The sequence below is a fragment of the Camelina sativa genome, chromosome 14 (assembly GCF_030686135.1).
Source record: "Camelina sativa cultivar CO46 ecotype springtype chromosome 14, ASM3068613v1".
In the NCBI taxonomy this organism is placed as follows: Eukaryota; Viridiplantae; Streptophyta; class Magnoliopsida; order Brassicales; family Brassicaceae; genus Camelina; species Camelina sativa.
The window spans coordinates 9,016,492-9,038,151 of record NC_141893.1 but is presented as its reverse complement, the minus strand read 5'-3'; the positions used below and the strand labels follow the sequence as shown (position 1 = coordinate 9,038,151).

General features: G+C 45.6%; 2 protein-coding genes and 1 non-coding gene across 3 annotated transcripts; 2 read left to right on the top strand and 1 right to left on the bottom strand.

Moving 5' to 3' along the window:
• The first annotated feature begins 1,774 nt into the window (after positions 1-1,774).
• On the top strand, positions 1,775-2,896 carry LOC147927979 (uncharacterized). The gene has a single exon (XM_087485964.1). The coding sequence runs from the start codon at positions 1,778-1,780 to the stop codon at positions 2,894-2,896; it is 1,119 nt and encodes a 372-aa protein (XP_087342090.1). The 5' UTR covers positions 1,775-1,777.
• An 11,523-nt stretch (positions 2,897-14,419) lies between these two features.
• LOC109128860 (putative F-box protein At1g20800) lies at positions 14,420-14,993 on the top strand. Its single transcript, XM_019235984.2, has one exon. It carries the CDS (start codon positions 14,454-14,456, stop codon positions 14,955-14,957), a length of 504 nt encoding a protein of 167 aa, XP_019091529.2. The 5' UTR covers positions 14,420-14,453; the 3' UTR covers positions 14,958-14,993.
• Positions 14,994-17,969: 2,976 nt separating this feature from the next.
• LOC147927978 (small nucleolar RNA R71) lies at positions 17,970-18,076 on the bottom strand. The gene has a single exon (XR_015581145.1). It is a non-coding gene; the product is annotated as a small nucleolar RNA R71 (small nucleolar RNA).
• Positions 18,077-21,660: the final 3,584 nt, after the last annotated feature.

Here is a 21,660-nt window from a genome sequence, read left to right as displayed (position 1 = left end):
ACTTCCCAAACTTTTTTTAATAGCAGGTGTGTGGACAAAAGAAAACAAAATTCACATCACCAATCATTAAACCAGGTTTGCATAAAAGAGAAGAGGTGGAGTTGAAACATATATTGCCCCCTAAGAAACTGGCAAAGCAAGAGAATGATCGATGAATACTTGCATATCGAAATGAAAACGAACGGGGACTAGTATTTCTCCATCAGTGAGGGAGAGATCTTCTAATACATTAAAAGCTTTAAAAGCTGTAAAACCTTTTATTAAAAAAAAAAGAAGAAAAAACTAAGAAAGCAAACAAAAGAGACAAGACATGTATGTATTCAGGGCCAGTTCAGTAACACAGTATAGGCTTGGCTAAAAGTTGGAGGAGGTTTCATGAGCATGATTCGTAAAATTCTTGCACTTCTTAGTTCCGAGTCATCCAAACCCATCAGAAACCGGAAAACCTTGTGTTCCTCTTGTTGGGTATGGGCTACGCCCAACATGCCACTCGGCCCAACAAGATTCGTTAGTTGTATTCTCGGCCCGACAAGATTGGAAGCAAGTCACTAACTCCCGCAAAAGGGGGACAATCTCGGGAATTCACGACGGAAACCCTAGACCCCCTCTAGGTCAACAGTCTCCTATAAAACGAGAAAGCATTTATTGGGATCATGATCCTGACTGGCGCACAATACCCACAGAGCAATACTTTGCATCGAAAACTGCTATTATCTTTCGTATAACTCGTCTTGTTTTCAGTTCGTCATTTTAAGCTTACTAGTTCGTCTGTGAACTAACAAGCTCTAATTCGACTTGTTTAAGTGACGATCTCACGTTTTCCCCGATTAATAAAGAACTTGCTCGCTCTTTCCCACTAAATCTTATTTGTTTAAACTGTGTAATCCCCCGGTACAAACAATTGGCGCCCACCGTGGGGCAAGAGTAAAGCGTTTCTTTTGATGAATCAAAACCGACGATCCTCACTTCTTCGAAATCTCAAGTCATGACGAACCCCAGCGAAAACTTCGACGAAGCAACGGAGCAACCAACGGGGCAGCGATGGGGGCGAACGAGAACGCGAACTGTCCCCCTGCCGAGCTCCCTGCCGAGCTCCCTGCCAAGCTCCCTGCCAAGCTCCCTGCCGAGCTCCCTGCCGAACTCCTTGCCAAGCCCAACTGAAGGCTCCCTGCCGAGCCCAGACGAGGGCCCACTGCCGAGCACAATCTCTCCGCCGGCGCCTGACACGTCCTCCGAGCCTCCCGTAGCTGCGCACGCCGGAGCCGGTCCTGTCGCAGACCAGCTGGTTACCAACGCTGCTGCTCTCCTAACCGCCGCTCTCACCAACGCTACCGCTCTCCCCAGCGCCACTCTCCCCTTACCTGTACAAAGAAACAGACTCGACGATATGATGTAGGTCATTCTCGGTCGTCTTGATGGCCAGGAAACACGAACGAACGCACGGCTCGAGGCCATCGCAGCCGCACAAGAGGCCTCGCAGAACCAAATCAGCAGGCTTCAACGAAGGAGGGGCGAGCGCCGAAACGACAGCAGTCCTGCCGGCGAGAACGAGAATCCTCCCCCAGCGCAACCTTCTGTGGAGGACCAATACGACGGCCACAGACGCCGCCCGACGTCCATTATCGTAGGATCCGTTGATCGACGCAGTAGAGAGGAGCCGAATGAGGAGCTGCGAGACGGCCATGACCAAAGAAGCGGTAGTCCGCCGACTCCGACACTGCCGATCCAACAGCCCGAAGCCGATCTCAAGGATGAAACCATACGACGCCTAGAGGCGATGGTCCACGAACTCTCTTCCAGAGTCCATCGAGCTACGAGCTCTGCTCCCAACCTCGATCGAGTGCTCGAAGAAGTCCAGCGCTCACCATTCACGGCACGAATCTCCCGCATTCAAGTCCGCTACGTAAACAAGTTCAAGTTCACCCCGTACAACGGATTAGACGATCCGAAACCATTTTGGACGTCAATGAGTTTTGTAAACAGCCGAGCTCACTTCAGTGACGAAGAGTACGAAGCTGGCTGCTGCCAGCTGTTCGTTGAGAATTTAGCTCATGAGGCTCTAGGGTGGTTCTCCCGGCTCCCGCCGAACTCGATAGGGAGCTATCACGAGCTTACCACCGCCTTTCTCCAACATCACTCTACATTCATGATTCGGGGCGCGTCGAACGCCGATCTCTGGAACATGTTCCAGCGAAACGACGAATCTCTCCGAGACTTCATGGAGAGGTTTAAAAGAATCGTCTCGAAGCTCTCGATCGCCGACGACACAGCAATATCGGCTCTCCGAAATGCTCTCGCTCACGGCTCCCGATTTAGGGAAGACATCATAATACATGAGCCCCTGACTCTGGATGACGCACTACACCGTGCTAACAGATACATAGAGTTAGACGAAGAGAAGGCATCGAGGACAAACCGTCCAGAACCCCCGGCCCCCAAATCGTCCAAAGGAAAAGAGAAGGCACAAGACGAGCATCACGAGCCTCGTCAACACTTTGACAAAGAATACGCCGATAAGTTGGATAAAGGAAAGAAAGTCCAAACGTTTGCAGTCAGTAATCATGATTCCAAGGCATCTTCATCGAGGCCCTGGAATAACAAATGGGTCCGAGACCCATCAGGAAAGGGTGGCAACAAATATTGCGAATACCACAAGCGAGCAGGACACTCAACAGAAGAGTGCCGCACCCTCCAACAAATATTGCTCGACAAATTTAAAGAAGGCCAAATTGACGTCGATCTCGAGCGACGACAAATAGCCGCTCACAGGGATAACCATTTCTTCAATCCTGAGAACGAAAACCCAAGCAAGCAATATAACACCGCCCCCGCGCCACAACCGAGACCCGAAACTCTACCTCCGCCCCCACCAACCTATAAAAGGAATCCCGAGTGAACTGAGGATGCCAACGCTCCAGCTCCACGCCGAAGAATAAAAATGATCATGGGTGGTCTGGCGACTTGCCGCGACTCAATCCGTTCTATCAAAGCTTATCGACGGGGACTAGAGGCCAAGCGAGGATGGTTAGCTCAAAGCACGCCACCGACTACGAACTCCGATCCAATCGTGTTCAAAGAAGCCGACGCATCAGGTCTAACTGGACCCCATAACGACCCACTGGTGGTCGAGATGGAGATCGGCGAAAGCATGGTTACCAAAATCTTGATCGACACAGGTAGTTCGGTAAACGTCATTTTCAAAGACGTGCTCATTCAAATGGAAATCGACTTGCGGACCACCGAGCACGATGTTCAACCTCTCACTGGATTTGACGGTGACACGGTGATGACGGAAGGTATGATCATGCTGCAAGTCTATGTGGGCGGGACGATCCATTGTATCAACTTTGCTATCGTCGACAAGCCGATCGTATACGACGTCATCCTCGGCACTCCTTGGCTGCATAAGATGAAGGCCGTGGCGTCAACTTACCACCAGTGCGTAAAGTTCCCAACTCCTAGAGGAATATTTACACTACAAGGGGACCCGCTGGTAGCACGAACCTGCTTCATCATTGAGCGTCAACATCGCCACGCCCGGACGTTCACCGTTTCGGACTCGGCCGAGCGCCCAGACAGTCGTGTTCGCCCTAATTCTGAATCAATCGTCCAAGTAAACATTGTCTCTTTCGACGCAACTTGATGCGTGGGAATTGGGGCCGACCTACCACAACCAATCAAGGACGAGCTCGTAAAGTTCCTATGCCAGAACGCAGCGACCTTTGCATGGAGCATGAACAGTATGACCGGCATCGACCCAAACATAACCTGCCACGAGCTCAATGTGGACTCGACGTTCAAACCGATCAAACAAAGGCGTCGAAAGCTCGGGCTAGAGCGTACCGCCGCCGTTAACGAGGAGGTCAAGAAATTACTCGAGGCTGGATCCATCCGTGAGGTTAAGTATCCCGACTGGCTGAGCAATCCTGTAGTGGTGAAGAAAAAGAACGGCAAGTGGCGGGTGTGTGTCGATTTTACCGATCTCAACAAGGCATGTCCAAAGGATAGCTTCCCCTTGCCGCGCATCGACCAACTAGTCGAGGCGACTGCGGGGAACGAGCTTTTGTCGTTCATGGACGCGTACTCAGGATACAACCAAATTATGATGCACAAGAACGATCAGGAAAAAACGGCCTTCATCACCGATCAGGGAACTTACTGTTACAAGGTTATGCCATTCGGCCTCAAGAACGCTGGTGCAACCTATCAGCGCCTCGTCAACCGCATGTTTGCCGAGCAGCTCGGACGAACCATGGAAGTTTACATCGCTGATATGCTGGTCAAGTCAACCCAGGCCGTTGATCACGTCTTGCATCTCACTCAGTGTTTTGAAGTGCTAAACCGATACAATATGAAGCTGAACCCAGCCAAGTGTTCGTTCGGCGTGACTTCTGGAGAATTCTTAGGATACCTCGTCACGAAGAGAGGTATCGAAGCTAACCCGAAACAAATTTCGGCGCTCACCAACCTCCCATCTCCACGCAACACTCGAGAAGTTCAGCGCCTCACCGGGCGGATCGCTGCTCTGAACAGATTTATTTCACGCTCTACCGATAAGTGTCTACCTTTCTACCAGTTGCTTCGTAGCAACAAGAAGTTCGAATGGGATGATAAGTGCGAGTCTGCTTTTCAAGAACTCAAGCACTACCTAGCTACTCTCCCTGTCCTAGCAAAGCCCGATCAGGGCGAAACTCTATATCTGTACATCGCTGTCTCCGGTTCGGCGGTCAGTGGCGTACTAATCAAGGAGAACAGAGGAGAACAACACCCAATCTTCTATGTGAGTAAAAGCTTAGACGGAGCCGAGCTCCGATATCCCACGTTGGAAAAACTCGCTTACGCTGTAGTTATTTTGGCCAGGAAGCTTCGGCCGTATTTTCAATCCCACACTGTTGAAGTCTTAACCAACCAACCCCTGCGAACCATCCTCCACAGCCCCAGTCAATCGGGCCGCCTGGCGAAATGGGCAGTGGAACTCAGCGAGTACGACATCGAATATAAAAACCGCACTTGTGCAAAGTCTCAGGTGCTCGCTGATTTCTTGATCGAACTCCCCACGAGCTAGAGTTCGGCTGTCCGCGAGAGGAGAAGTGGACACTGCACGTTGACGGCGCATCCTCTCGACACGGCTCCGGGATCGGCATTCACCTCGTTTGACCAACGGGTGAAGTACTCGAGCAATCGTTTCGGCTCGCCTTTCCCGCCTCGAACAACGAGGCCGAGTACGAAGCCCTAATCGCCGGAATGCGATTGGCAAGTGGAATAGAGGTGAAAAAGATACAAGTCTTCTGTGACTCGCAGCTGGTAACTCACCAGTTTAGCGGCGATTACGAGGCGAAGAACGACCGCATGGATGCCTACCTCAGAGTTGTCCAAGATATGTCCAACAATTTTGAGACATTCAAGCTGAACAAAATTCCCCGAAGTGACAACGCACCGGCTGACGCTCTGGCCGTCCTCGCATCCACCTCCGATCCCGACTAACGCCGAGTAATCCCTGTCGAGAGCATCGATCGACCAAGCATCAATCTCCTCGCACACGCCGAGCCCAATATCCAGGATAAGAAAAAGAAACAGATTATCGAACACGAGACTTTCAGCGATCAAGTCTCGAAAAAGCAAAGAACAGAGGACGACGACCCCATACTCACGCTATTCGTCATTGAACCAGCGGCAAATGTGCCACCTGCGGAGTGCTCGGCCGAGCAAGGATCCGCGACCAGCAAAAAAGGACGAACTTCGTCGTCTCAAGAACAAAAGTCATCATCTCAAGAACAAGCGTCATCATCGCACGCCCAACCCAATCCTGAACTTCACGAGCGACCACACGATTGGCAAGAAGAAATCCGTTGTTTTATCGCAGACGGTATCGTCCCTTCAGACAAGTGGGAGGCCCGGCGCCTTTGAACTCGCTGCGCGCATTACACACTTCTCGATGGCAACGTCTTCCGTTGGACAGCATCTGGTACACTTTTGACTTGCGTCGGTTCCGAAGAAATCAACGATGTAATGAGAGAGGTTCATGAAGGTTCCGGCGGTAATCACTCAGGAGGTCGCGCGCTCGCACAACGCATACGCAATAATGGTCATTATTGGCCAACCATGTACGACGACTGCGATAAGTTCGTCGCTAGATGCGAGAAATGCCAGCGCCACGCTCCGATCATCCACGCGCCAACCGAACTGTTGAGAACGACTTCTCCACCATATCCTTTTATGCGATGGGCAATGGATATCATCGGTCCTCTCCCTGCATCCCGTCAAAAGAAATACATTCTCATTATGACGGATTATTTCAACAAATGGGTCGAAACCGAAGCCTACGCAAAAATCGGAACAAACGAAGTCCAAAAATTTGTGTGGAAGAACATCATTTGCAGGCACGGAATTCCGGATGAGATCGTCACCGACAACGGCGCGCAATTCACTTCGCTCCAATTCGAAGGTTTTTGCGCGAAATGGAGAATCCGTTTAAGCAAGTCGACCCCCCGCTATCCACAGGGCAACGGACAAGCCGAAGCGACCAATAAGACCATCATTGACAGACTAAAGAAACGACTCGAAGATAAGAAAGGTCTCTGGGCCGACGAGCTCGATGGCGTTCTATGGTCGCACCGAACTTTTCCGCGCCGATCAACGGGACAGACACCGTTCTCCCTTGCGCATGGAATGGAAGCCCTCGCACCAGAGGGAATCGGCGTACCTACCTCAATGCTCGTGCACGATCCTACTCTCAATGCTAAGATGATGCTCGATACCCTCGACACTCTCGAAGAAGAACGCGACAAGGCACTTCTTCGAATTCAGAACTATCAACAGCAAGCCGCTAAATACTACAACAAGAAGGTGAAGCCACGCCACTTCGACGAAGACGACCTCGTCCTCCGAAAAGTCTTCGAGAACACGGCCTAGCTCAACGTAGGAAAAATGGGCCCTCATTGGGAAGGCCCTTACCTGATTTCCAAGGTCGTCACTCCCGGCGTCTACCAGCTGCTCGCCATGGACGGCACACCAATTCCTCGCTCATGGAATTCCGACAACCTTAAACGTTATTACCATTAGAACTTGCCTACCATAAGAAAAAAAAAAAAAAAAAAAAAGAACGCTCGTACTACCGAGCTCTCCCTTTGTAATACGAACTACGAATGGCTTGATCCCTTTTCTAAGGGTACGTAGGCAGCCCGTCACACGGCACAGCTATACCAAAAAATTAAAAACCAAAGTTTCAACCTATCAAAACACACGAGCTCTCTCGAACGAGTCCGTCTCTGCGAGATGTCCAGCTCATACATCGACCCTCTGGCCAAGGGAACGATTTAAAACGCGTTCCTCATGGATGCAGCAGTGAAATAATCTGCATAAATAAGCCGACCCAGATCGCATTCAGCTAGCAGGCGGTTAAGTTTGTATAAGCCAAGTTCTTACTTGCACTCTCTTGCCGACCTCGTGGCACACACAGGGTAAGCCGGACACCAGAGCCGCACCTAAAAGGTACGACGAGCTCATCTCAACTGCCACCCTAAACATTTGGTATTCAAAACACGTAATAGGATAAGCCAGGAGACGTCTTGCACCGTAAAGTACAACTCGATACCAAAGATAGGAAAAAGACAAAAACATTCTTATTCCATAAACATTCTTATTCCAGAAAAACACAAGGACAAGGCAACGAAAGTCAAATACGAAAGGCCACATTCGGCATACCAAAAACTAACAAAACAAACAAGTCCCAAAGTGCAAACTCAGTCTTCAAATCCCAGATCGGCATCGGAGGGTTTATTAAACTCGAGCTCGCCGATCTTCACATCCCAGACCTGGCACTCCCTCCGCAGACTTTCCAGCGTGTCCATCGGAACATTCACACCCCTAGCAGCCATCTCCTCGAGATACGAGCGAATCCCCTCAGCACGGTTGCTTTCAACGAAGAAATGGTCCGTGCACTCTAAGTAGATAATGTAACGATGCAATATGTCGACCCGATTCCGGCATGCATCAAGCTCGGGCCGACCTTCAAAGGGCCTGCTCCAAATAGGATCGAGATCGTCCGGTTCAAGGACGAGAATCTCCACCTCAGCCATTGACGCCTCACGGCGAGAGCGCTCCTCTAACAAACGATCCCACCTCCATTACGAGACCAAAAATCCCTCGTCGATCATAGTTTCAAGATATCCGATAACTCCGTCAACACGATGAAACCAGAAATGACGCTCGAACTTTCGACGCGTAGCGAGAATGTAAGCTCTCAACCTCTGGATCCGAGCGCGATAAAACTCCATCTCGGAACGAACTACGTCGTCAGACCTCACAGAGAGCCGCTCTCGCGCCCTCCTCAGCCACGCCGACCTCGTTGTCACAGGCATATTACCGATCTCAACTACCCTTCAAAAGGAGAGATTTATCTTTAAAACAAGAAAGGAGGATGATGAGAAATGAGCTACTTGAAGGCCAATTTATAGAACAAATAGTGCAATTTTCGAGGCGAAGCAATCAATACCGCAATTCTCGAAAAACACATCCATAGAATGATGAGCACATATCATAAAACCAGAAGACAACACACAAAGCAAGTCCAATCATAATGCAAAGGTTCAAAAAGAAAATACATCGCCTAAACGGCCCAACATCCGTTACAAAACGGGAATAGGTTCTGATAGAACAACAAGACAAAAGCAAGTCACTGCTCGGCAGCAACCTGAGCGTCCAATCCTGCAGGCGCCTCTGCCACGACGACCTCCTCTCCTACGATCACGGGAACCTCCGCCGCCTGAAGGTTCGTAGGGACGATCGCAGTCTCTGGAAGAACCTCGAGATCGCTGTCCAAAACGTCGGCGATATCAAAACCAAGAACCTTGTCCTCCCACATCTTCGCATCGGCCTCCAAGCCGAGCAAAGTCTTCGACGGAATGACAGTACCACTCTTCACCAACTCCTGAAGACAATCATAGGTGCCGCTCACCTGGCTCAAAGTCAGAAGACACTCCTGCGCCGCTCTATTATCAAGAATATGCTTCCTCATCCTCTCAATACGAGACCTGTAGCCAGAAACCTCGACATCGATGCCATGCCGCTCCGCTTGCAGCTGCGCCTTCTGAAACGCGTGATCAACCTCGAACTGCTCAAAACGAGAGCGGGAAGCGTCAAGAGAAGCCTTGAGATCGGCTACTTGCTTCCTGAAACTGGCATTTTGCTTCGTGAGAACAGGAGAAACCCCTCGCTCTTTATCGAGATCCTGACGAAGCTCCTCAGCCGATCTCCTCGATGGTTCAGAAGTACGAGAATCAGCAAGTTGTTTCTCCAGCTCGATAATGCGACGCTCGTACGAGACGACCATGCGATTCACGCCACCACCATCCTGAAATGCAAGAAATAAAGAATTAAGATAATAGTTGAGAAAAATCAATCAAGAACATAAAGAGAAATGCCAACCTGGAAATGTTTCCGAGCCCACGACCGATACAGCTCGGGATCGTAGAGAGAACCCACAGAAGGAAGCGGGTCGAACGACCCGCGAACCCTGCTAGCGAGCTCACCACAAGCAGTAGCGTTGTTGATGAACAACTCATCCTTCGTCTTGTAAGAAAAGGAGAACGAATCGTCAGTCTCAGTGGTGTCGCGCGGTATGCCATCCCTCCTAGATCTCTTGGACGACTCGGGCTCGGGAGCGACCACCTCACCATGAGAAGCTCTCTTCCTTGATGGAGTAGGACGCCCAGAATCAGCGACGATGATCGCTAGGGCATCAGAAGCCTCGCCACGTGACTTCTGCGCACGCGGAACGGCAGCAGGAACCTTGGCAGCTCTTTTGTTGGCACGAGTAGCGGCCACCTCCGCCGATCTCAAATCTCCTGCAACTCGCAGATCGGCACCTCCGCCGGCTGACGGGTCGATGACCTCAGTATCGACAGCGCGCAAGAAAGACCCAGCATCAACGGCCTTCTTGAACTGATTGGCGTATCGAGGAAGACGAGTGTTAACTTTTCCCATCCCTAAGCGCGGTAGACCTAGAAAGGAAAACAAAAGTGTGACGACCAAATAACTACTAAGGAGAGCAACAATCAATACAACAGAATAAGCAGGAAACTCACGAGATCTCTGAGTAATCGAAGGCCAATGGAGCGCCCCTAGCGTTCGGATCTGTCTGAGGTTATCGAAAAAACCTGGAGGATGAGCGCGCAAACGGACAATCAGGCTCTGTGAACACCAACAAAAACAAGGAAAGGGTCAGAAACTAGTCAAATGGCAATCAAAACACATCGAGATCGTCATACGAAATCTCGTCCCGCTTGACAAAGAAAAAATAACTTTGCCAACGACGAATCTTTTTCTCAGCCCCGACGATTATCTGATGACCCGATCTAGCACTGGTGTAGAAGTATACCGGACTACCTCTAACTTTTGTGAACTTGGTGGCTTCCTCCAAAAAATGCACATCGACTTCTATACCACAGTTGGTACCAAGTATCGCCAAACCGACCGCATTACCGATCCAACGCCTCGCACAATAACGTATCAAAAATTCCGGCAAAGGGAACCACAGACCGCATTCAGTGAAGTAATGCTCAAAAAGCGCAATGAAACCTGTCGGAGGCGTCCAAGGACGCTCGTGAGATTCACGAACCCGGAAAACCAACTCCTCGGGCATCTTACACCATCGCGCCATTTCAGCAATACTATGCGACGTGCACAACGAAGGACCATGATCGACCGGACCAGCTGAAAGATTAGCACCAATCAACGCAGCACTAAGACCCAAAACGGCTGAACAAGGACCAATATCCTCGGCCGGGACAACGTCCATAGGACTCCCACCAAAACCACTATCGCTATCTTCGCTGAACTCAAGAATATCAGCAAAGTTGAAGTCGTTGGTCAAACTATCAAAATCTCCACACTCTGCTCCAATACCGACACTAACATCATCAAAAACGTCTTTATAAGCCGCAAACTCTTCGGAGAAAGCACGCTGAATTCCCGCAAGAGTTTTACCACGCGCATACGTTAAAACTCGGGAGCTCGTCAAAGGACGACCTTCCTTTCTGCGCGAAATGCCGACCTCGCAACCACCCACCATGAGATCGACATCATCATCGTCAGAATCGACCTCGCAGGAAGTACCGACGAGATCGGAACCAACCTCAGGAGCATCCATTCGCCAAGCTGACATCACGCTCGCGCGACTGCCGATCTCACCAGTTCGACGAGTGATCGCGGCGCCTTCAACCATGTCAATCTCCGGTTCCTCTCCTATGCCGACCTCGAAAATACCGTCTCCTATCCCGATCTCACCAACGCGAGGCCGAGCTCCGAGATCTCCCACGCCAAACTCACCGGATCCAGCCATTCTCGGCGGAAAAGTCTTGATCACACCATTCAATCCGGAATCCTCTCGATCCGATCCGCCGATCTCCGCCGATCCACCAGGTATGGACGCTCCGCCTCTCTCAGCCGTACTCACGAAATCGACACGGCGTCGATCTCCGACCATCCGAGTGCCGATCTCGTTCTCTCTACCGCACTCGATCTCCGCCGATCGGCCGGATTCAAGCACACCGCTTTTCTCGGTCGGGCTCGCGAAACTCGAACGGCGCCGACCTCCGAACGTCCTCCCGCCGACCTCTGAACGTCCTCCCGCCGACCTCCGAACGTCCTCCCGCCGACCTCGTTCTCTCTGCCAGCACTCAAAATCTCCCCGTTCCGACCCGCCGATCTCCGTCGATCGGCCGGATTCACGCACACCGCCTTTCTCGGCCGAGCTCGCGAAACTCGTATGGCGCCAACCTCCGAACGTCCTCCCGCCGACCGAGTTCTCTCTGCCGACCTCGAGTCCCGGCTCGACTTGATAACCTTCGAGCCCGCTCAAGCCCGAGCCAGCACGACAGCTTCCGTCTTCCTCCGTATCGGCATCATGCCGATCCCAAGCCGAACGGCTTCATCGACCGCCGACCATCGACGATCTCACCATAAGAAGCTCGGCGGCGGCGGCTGCTAGGTCTTCTAGGGTATGTGACCAAACAAAGGGGAGAGAAAAGTAGAGAGAGAAAGAAGTAATAGCATGAAAATAAAAGGATAGAGAGAGAAAGTTACCTTTTTATGGAGAGGAGGAAGTGAAGAAAAAGGAGGAGATGGGGAGACATAAATAAGTAAATAAAACGGAAAATTTACTGCCGCAATCCGTCACCTCGATCTGCAACATGCCCCGTTTCCGGAAATTCATCGAATACCGCGCTCAAAGAAAGGACCGTTGGATATTCACGGTGTCTCTCGAAAGACGAGCCTGGCATTTATAAAAAGAGCTACTATAGCAATTTCACCCCCAAAGGCAAACCGCGACAATCTGTGCCGAGCAGGCATGTTACGGACGATTTAAGTATGTCCGCCGATCGCAGAAGGACTGCCACTCTCCGGACTAAGGGGAGGACTATTGTTGGGTATGGGCTACGCCCAACATGCCACTCGGCCCAACAAGATTCGTTAGTTGTATTCTCGGCCCGACAAGATTGGAAGCAAGTCACTAACTCCCGCAAAAGGGGGCCAATCTCGGGAATTCACGACGAAAACCCTAGACCCCCTCTAGGTCAACAGTCTCCTATAAAAGGAGAAAACATTTATTGGGATCATGATCCTGACTGGCGGACAATACCCACAGAGCAATACTTTGCATCGAAAACTGCTATTATCTTTCGTATTACTCGTCTTGTTTTCAGTTCGTCATTTTAAGCTTACTAGTTCGTCTGTGAACTAACAAGCTCTAATTCGACTTGTTTAAGTGACGATCTCACGTTTTCTCCGATTAATAAAGAACTTGCTCGCTCTTTCCCACTAAATCTTATTTGTTTAAACTGTGTAATCCCCCGGTACAAACACCTCTCTCGCATCTGCAGCCCTCTTCGCGACCTCGCAGCCACAGCCGTCGCACGCACACTCCTCCGGCAAGGGATCATATTCCGACAGCTCCAGCCAAGCTCTATTCATTTCCTCGAAATAAACACCGAGCGAGCGACCCTTTTGCCTCATCATGGTGATATTCCCGCGAAGCTGGTGGGTCTTCCAATCTTCGTTCAGGGCAGAGATAAGAGCTTCCTTGACACTCACGTCATTGTTCGACTTATACAGAAACCCAAACTTCCTCTCCCTATCTCTGCCATCTTTGATCTGTTTCGAGATCTCGCAGCGGCAACGACCGCAAACACATTCCGGCACGGGATCATACTCGAACAGCTCCTCCCAAGCAAGATTCAGCTTCCTGAAAAAAACGCCGAGTCAATCTTTGTCTTGACTCATCATTGCGATCCTCCGGCGAATCTCGTAGACCTTCAATTCAGGGCTAGCTGCAAATATGAGCCGGAGATCATTCCAGGCTCTATGCGCCGTCTCAGCGAAACACACAGTAAATCGTAAGCCTCTGTTCACCGAGTTCAGTATCCAACACTTTACCATCTCGTCACACTGTTTCCATGCGTCGTAGAGCGGCGATGAAGGGTCTGGTCTCGCGACGCTGCCGTCTACAAACCCGATCTTGTTCCTGGTTCCAAGGGATTCAAGAGCTTCTCTCTTCCATATGAAGTAGTTGTCCACGGGTATGCTGAGTTTAACCGTCGAGAGATTGTCTTCCATTGTAAACTCTGGATCGATGTAATAAGGAGATTTCGGGTCCAGTGGCGGAGATAATAAGCAGATACTTTCCGGCTCCGCCATTTTTGTTACTCTCTCTCCCTTCTCTTCTAGGGCCTGCTGCTGCTTTTTGCAAGTACTCTTTTATCTTCGTGTATCCAAAATCTCCAAATAAATAGGCGAGTTTATGTTTATAATCCTAATCACATTGTGGGTAGTTGTGATTTTGATATTGATATATCAGAGTATCTAATTTTAAATTTCTACATAATTCTCAAAATATATACTTAATTTTCATAATTGCTTATTTCATGATATGTGTCAAATAAAACATAAAATGTCACCACATGGCACATGCCACATTTAAATTGAGATTTAGTTATTTGAAGATAAAAACAAAAAGAGTTTTAAAGCCTATCGAAAAAAGAAAATAATATTAAAAAGTTGTTTATATATTCAAAAAATTTCATTAATAAAATAAGCTATTAAGCCTAATTTGATTGAAATTGATTTGTTAATATATTTAAAAATAAATAAAATTTCCTTATTATATCAGAATTTTAATATTATTAAACTCATTCAGTCATTCTATTAGGTTTGTTGTTAATATATTCATAAGAAAAAAGTAAAAATAATTTATTGTATCAAAAAAAATATATACATACATATGTCAATAGTGAGAAAATAAATGTCAATAGTGAGAAAATATATGTCAATAGTTTCCATTAGCCGATTAGTAATATTTCCTTTTCTATAACTTGTAATTCGGATTATTTTGCCAAACAAGTATCCTTACGTCTATAAAATATATACGCACTGAAACGTGATCAGAAGCAACAACCATGGATAGCTTACCTTTTCACCTACTTGAAGAGATTCTCTGCAAACTCGATCCAAAATCTCTGGCGATGATGCAATGCACGGATCGATCTATCAAGACGCATATATCGGACAATCCGTATTTCAAATCTGTATTTAGGAACAAGTGTTACGACGAGGGAATGGTTGATGGGTACCACTTGAGAGCTAACAAGTGGAGAGTTATGGGTTGGATTCCACGGTGGTACGATGGTAAACGAGAGATTAATCAGTCCAAACCGTCTTTGTCAGTGGACGTCGACGTGGCGATGGTTGATGATAAACACATCTCCTCTATGAGCAAAATAATGAGCCTGATAAGTGGAATCTCACCATATGCTGAGAGTCTCTTCAAGAAAAAGGAAAAGAGAGTTGGAAAAAGATTGATGATCGAAGAAGAAACAAAAGTGAAAATGATGATGGATGAGCCTTCTTCCAAGTTCCTAGACGTGAAGAGAAGAATCAACAAAAGAAGAAGAGTCATGTAGACAAAATTCGTATTGGTTGATGTAATAGAAGTTTAATTAAGAGTTATGTTTTTTTTTTTTTTTTTTTTTAATATTAAGAGTTCAAGTGATGATTGATAAAAAAGACGAAAAAAATTAAAAAATTATGAGGAGGCCAGAACAAAAGGAGTTTAATTAAGAGTTATGTTTTCCTTTGTCTTTTGTACTAATTTTTTTGTGTGTTTTAATTTTATTTAAGTGCCCAGAGTAACTATAGTTGGAAAGGCTAGCTAACAAGTTTGAGTATGAATATGATGATGGATGAGTCTTCTTTCAAGTTTCACGGACGTGGAGGGAATAAACAAAAGACAAGAGTTAACTAGACAAATTTCGTATCAAGGTGATCAACTGACTAATCTTTTGGTTAATGAAGAGGTTATAAAATAGTTATTATTTAACGACAAATTATATACACTGTATATGTTTATTTCTCTATGGTATAGCTAGGCCTAGGCGTTCGGGTATCCGTTCGAGTTCGGGTCGGGTATTTTGGATTTTTGGGTATTTTGGTAAAAGGATCCTAGACCCATTCGGGTATTTTTAGTATTCGGATCGGATTTCGGATAAACACCCATCAGATTTGGATTGGGTTCGAGTTTTACCTAATACTCAAAATATATTTCAGATTTAGGTTCGGTTCTGATTATTTACATCTTAAGCTTAACAAAATATTCGAATTTCCGAATTCAAATCTCTCCAACTGAAGAAAATTTATGGAAAACACCTTTATTATTGAAAATGTTCTATTTGTTTTCTTTCTCTTCTTTGTATTTTTTAATATCTAGAAACAATATTTTAGTATTTAGAATGTAAAACAAATAATGTAGTTAAGTCTGTATAAAATAATTATAACCTTTTATATCTAAAATTTCAAATAACGTTATAGATTTGTGGGGACAACTGCATCTAGTAATATATAAATACTTGAAGTTTTAATAATAACAACAAATATTAAAATGGCAAAATGGTTACAGTGCACCCCATAAATACTTAAGGTAGTGGGTTCGAGTACTGCTAGTGACTATATTGCCTTGGCTTAAGGGTTCGGGTCGGATTTTCGGGTTTGGGTATTTTGCCCAGGGCTAGGTATAGCAATACATGTTTAACTAGATAATGACCCGCGATGGCAGCGTGGGGTAATATTTTTTTTTTGAGTCATATGATTATAATTATTTGGGATCTTAAATAATATAGTGTTGTATAGTGATGTGTCTGTATTTTATAGGGTTTTAATCATAGTTTTTAGGTTTGTTTTGAGTCTTTTATTAGGTCCAAGTGTGCTTTTAGAGTCCTTTTAATCTTTTGAGAGTCTGTACAGGTTCTAGGCTACTTGGGATGAAGACAAGCATTTGAAGCCAATCTGATGAAGAAAACACAGATAAAGCATCCAGGATCGGCTGATCCGCATTCGGGATCGACCAGTCCCGTACCCGACTCAATTTTCCTTTTTTGTTTTAAACTGACTTTTAGGGTTTTATTTTGATATTTAAGTTAGAGGCTCGGCCTCCAGAGACATAAGCTTTATTTTTCTGAGACTATTTTGTATTGAGAGCTGGGAGAAAAGATCTCTAATCCTTCTTGACACTTTGGAAAAGAATTCTGAACCCTTTTATTTGTCTTTGCAACTCAAACATGTTTTCTTCATATTTGATTTGTGGTTGCTGTTGTTCGATGTCTGAGTAGTCTCTCTGTTGGGTTTCAGGTTTCAAAAGGGGTTTCATGATTCTCTGAACTTAGGTTGCTAGATTTGGGATTGATCTATTGTGTTCTTCCTCTATTGTTGTTCTTAATGCTTTAACTAGGTTAGCTACCTAGTTTATGATTGTAGGTTTAATTCATCTAGGCATCAAAAGTGATGTTGAATTGCTTGAAAAGAACATAGATGAGCAAGGTGATCCTTAGCCAACGAAAGTTGAAGTTAAGGCACCTTGTGAACAAAATCAAACTTGAACTTATTGCTTGCTAGGATTGCTAGATTCAAACGACGGTTTAGAGTTTAATCAATTCCTTGCATAGATAACTAATGTTGCGACAGTAGGTTAGTTTTACATTCGAGATTTGAATTCAAGAACGGTATCTAATGCTGTCCCAATCTATCATCTGAGTTAGTGATCATAATTCCTAATAGACTCCCAACGCCCAATACTTTTCTCTGAATTTAAACACTCTTTTATTTTTCCTTTTTTAATAATTACTTGTCACACAAATTCTCTTTTGCCTTAGCTAGACTTGATCTTCACAATTTTAGAGTGCATAGTTTGGTCTCTGTGAATTCGACCCTAAAGTGCTACGACGACACCACTAGATCGTGGTTGAGTGCACCTTAGATTTTAATTGACCTTTGATCAATTTGGCGCCGTTGCCGGAGACCAAACGTTGCCTTTGAAATTTTAGAATTGAGTTTAGTCTAAGGTTTATTTAATTTTAATTTACTAACTAGTTCTTGCGTTCTTATTTCTCTGTTTCAGGTGTATGCATACAAGGAGCCATAAAAAAGCTGATTTGTGTATACTAGGAAACGAGGAGCTAGCACGATTGGAACGAGAGAACCGAAAAGTGAGAGCTGATTCCGATAAGATGGCTGAAGACAATGAAGAGGTTCGCCAACCCAATCCACCAGCACGGCAAACCACCTTGAGGGACGAAGATACTCACAATAGGCTGTTTGCAAATCGATCTGCGATTCAACCTCCTGCTCATGCGAGACAAGATTATGAGATCAAGCATAGCCTGATCAATTTGGTCCAGAATCGTGTGTTTAATGGATTAGCATCAGAAAGTCCTCTGGACCATATTGAAGCTTTTGAGAGATTGGCTAGTACTACAAGGTCTAATGGACTTCCGTATGATTATCTCATGTTGACTTTGTTCCAATTCTCCTTAGGAGATAAGGCTTTGAGATGGTTAAATCTCTTGGACCAAGGATCACTTACCACTTGGGAGCAATGTAGAGCAGCGTTTTTAAACCACTTCTACACTAAGTCACGATCAGCTATGTTAAGGAGCAAGATTACTACCTTCTCACAAGGTGGTACAAAGTCTTTTTGTGAAGCGTGGAAGAGATTCAAGGAGTATATGAGGGATTGTCCTCATCATGGCTTTTCACAAGAGAATCTTATGAACATCTTCTATGGAGGAATTGACCAGAAGTACCAGATGGCACTCGATACCGCCAGCAAAGGAGATTTTTCTACTAACAGTGCCGCTGAAGCAAACCTCTTGATCGAAAACCTTGCAGCGAGTAACAGCAATCATAGCCATGAGTATGATCGTTCTATGCGTGTTATTGGCTCCGTGACTACAGATGTTATTAAGAGTCTCACTGCCAAGGTAGACCTTCTTTTGAAGAGAGATCAACAAGTTGTCAACATGTGCGACGGGCATACGGGTGTGTATCAGCAAGTTGGAGTAAATTCAGGTTTTGAGGGGACAAAGGAGTTGACTTATGTAGGAGGAAAAAAGAACTATCAGAATGGGTTTAATCAGAATTATAGAAATCATCCTAATCTCTCTTACAAAAGTACCAATGTCGAGAATCCTCAAGATCAAGTGTATCCTCCACATAGTCAACAAGGTAACTTCCCGCAAGGATTTCAGAACAAGGGTGCTGGATTTAATAGCTCAAATGTCCAAGGATACCACGCTCCATCTGCAGTTTCACAAGATAACAAACTCGAATTGATGATGCAAGCACTACTGGACGGCCATAAGAAAAGTTCTGCTGATATTAATGCCAAGATTGATAGCATGTACAATGATTTGAACAGGAAATTTGAGAGGTTGAGTTCACGTGTTGATTCTATTGATAAGAGAGTCTCTGCTATTTCTTCTAGCTCTAAGAACAAAGAGTCATGCAATGTTATAACACTCCATGGTGGAATCGAAGATGGGTTGAGTTGTGTTGTGATCAACTCACGTTTGGCTTCCTCAGAGACAGGATCGATCAGTCTTGAGCCTAGACCGGCCAGTCCCATCCATTCTGATAATTCGAGTATGATCTCCAGAGAAGTTGGATCGACCAATTCCCCTATAGATCAGTCGATCCCATCAATAACACATAACCTGTCTCAGAAAGTTTCAGATCGGCCGATCTATGTCCAGACCGGTCAGTCCCTGTTGTAGGTACGGGAAAACCCAACTCAGTTGTTCTTGATGCAGATGCTAGGGAGTCACTTCTTGTGGAACCAAAACCCTATGGCCACAAATTCCTTTTCCAAGAAGACATGTGAAGAAACCTCTGGATGAAAAGAAGTATAATCGGTACAAAGAAGCTATAAGTGAGTTCATCGCTGACATTCCCTTTACAGAGGCAGTAAAGCATATCTCTTTGTTTAAGAAGGTTTACAATGATGTTGTGATTGAAGAAAAGGATTTGGTGGAGGTTAAAGCGTTTTTGGCTCTAGAGAAGAACATTCATGCTCCATCTTTGAAAAGACTACCCAAGTTAGAAGATCCAGGAAAATTTGTTGTTCCATGATCCATATTAGGAGTGAACTTTGAGGATTCCCTTTGTGACACTGGATCCAGTGCGAATGTAATGTCGAAGGTTGTTGCAGAGAGGTTGAGAATTGATGATATGAAGGCTTCTAAGGTCTCTCTAAAGTTTGCAAATGTTGTCAGCACGACTCCACAAGGCTTCATTAATAATTTAGATGTTCAAGTTGGGAGTTGCTTGGTTGCTACAGATTTTCATGTTGTGGAAATGAGCGAGGGTTCTGAAATACCTTTGATTCTTGGGAGACCTTTCTTAGCAACAGTGGGAGCAGTTGTTGACTTGCCTAATAAGAGGATAAATTTCTCTAACATTGATGATAAGGTCTTCTACAACGCAATCATTGCAAATGAAGCTATACGACATGGCTCTTTTCTAGTTGTAGAACATGAGAACAAGGTGGATGTCATGATAATGGGAGAGAATGGTGATAAGAATGAGGTCGACGAAATCCTGGATGGAGACATTCATTCTCCTGAGAAGAGGTCTAAGAAGGTTAAGAAGAGAGACAAACCGAAGATAGAGAGAGTAATACCAGATCTTCACATAACATTGGTACCCCATAAATATGCTAGAGACACCATTGAGTACAAGGTGAAGTGTAAAGGAATATCTCGGTCTTTCTCTAAAGTTAAAGTCATCCTCACTCCGGAGTTTAAAGAGAAAGGCCAAGAAGCAGTGGATGGTATGCTGAAAAAGATTTTGGAGCTTAAGTTGACGAATTGGAGAGCTTGTTCTGATATGAGTTCTCATCCTCCCATCACTTGACACTTGAAACCATGGTCAAGCTATAGACCTTAAACAAGCGCTTATGGGAGGCAACCCATGGGGTTTGTGCTGGCTTACCCTTTTATTTTTAGTTGTCTTAGGATTTTGGTTTTGTTTCTAGGATTTATTAAGGTGAAATCACATCCGGTGTTAAGTATATTCAGGAACAAGTACATAACGCAGAAGATGCGAAACTTTTTATGTTCCAGGAGCTTAGGATTGATCAGACCTCCTTAAAGATCGATCGATCCCGGTGGTTTTCTGCGGGTGTCTCTAAGTTCAATAATATTGCAGATCGGTCGATCCCACCCTGAGACCGATCGGTCCCCACCCTTACCAACACCACTCCAACACCAGATGCGAGATCACCGGTTTTTGTTTCTTGTCCTTATTTTTTCTTTTTCATTTTTTCTTGTTTTCTTTGTGGGATTCGTTCTTTTCTTGGTTTTGCTTTCGCACCGGGACGGTGTGAAGTAAATCCGGGTAGGGATGTCTCCAAGTTACTAATTTCGTTTTCTTTGGTTGTTTCCCTTTAATTTTTAGAGTCTTTGAATCATTTTTTTATTTTTATTGAGTCAAAAATGTTGGGGAACTATGATCATTTCTAGGAATCTTTTGCTTTGAACTAATACTCTTATGATTGCTTTAGTACTTTCTATTTTAGAATGAAGCTTGGAATGAACATGAGCAGACTCAACACGCCCCAAAAGACCCTCACCGAAGAGGACATTAAGGTGATCCACAATTATCTCTAGCTTTGACAGGACTTAACCGGATTTAATTTCTTGCATTGGGACTTGGTATATATCAAACAAGACTCCTCCCTTAAGCCTTACTAGACATGCATCTCCTCACAAAGTATGCATCCCCTCTCTCTTCCCTTCGATACTCATAAAAAAAACAGAAAAAAGAAAGAAAAGAGAAGAATAAGAGGATATAGGTAGCAAAGAAGTGAGCCGAGGGTTGTGCGTAAACCCATGCATCCTTCGGAATTCATGGAAACCTGTCCACAAGAAAAGTGCAAAGGATTGATAAAAAAGAATACAATGATACCCTAGAAAATTAGAGAAAAATCGATCCTTTGGAAGTGAGAAAAGAGAGAGGAAAGGGAGCATATGAAGGAAGTCTTGGGCATTAAAAGGTTAAGGAGTCAATAAGTTCAGTAATCGATATTCCCTCAGTGAGACCACACATTTTCACTAATCTGATATAGAGAGACAACTACGGGGATATTGAAGGTTCTTTAAGGTTGTGGAGTTCAGAGTAGGGAGTGTTGATTCTGATCATGGGAAGAGTACAAAAAGTAGTTCTTAATTTGATTTGATGAAGAGTGCAAAGAAGACGTTCCCAAGAATATGTGAGTTTCCACTTTCAAACCTTTTCTCTGTTCCTGAGTTTTTGTCTGTTCTTGCTTAGGACAAGCAA

Bases quoted from the DNA above. Each gene is read 5' to 3' on its own strand.
- LOC147927979 (XM_087485964.1), top strand. From the start codon at position 1,778: ATGGTCCACGAACTCTCTTCCAGAGTCCATCGAGCTACGAGCTCTGCT.
- LOC109128860 (XM_019235984.2), top strand. From the start codon at position 14,454: ATGGATAGCTTACCTTTTCACCTACTTGAAGAGATTCTCTGCAAACTC.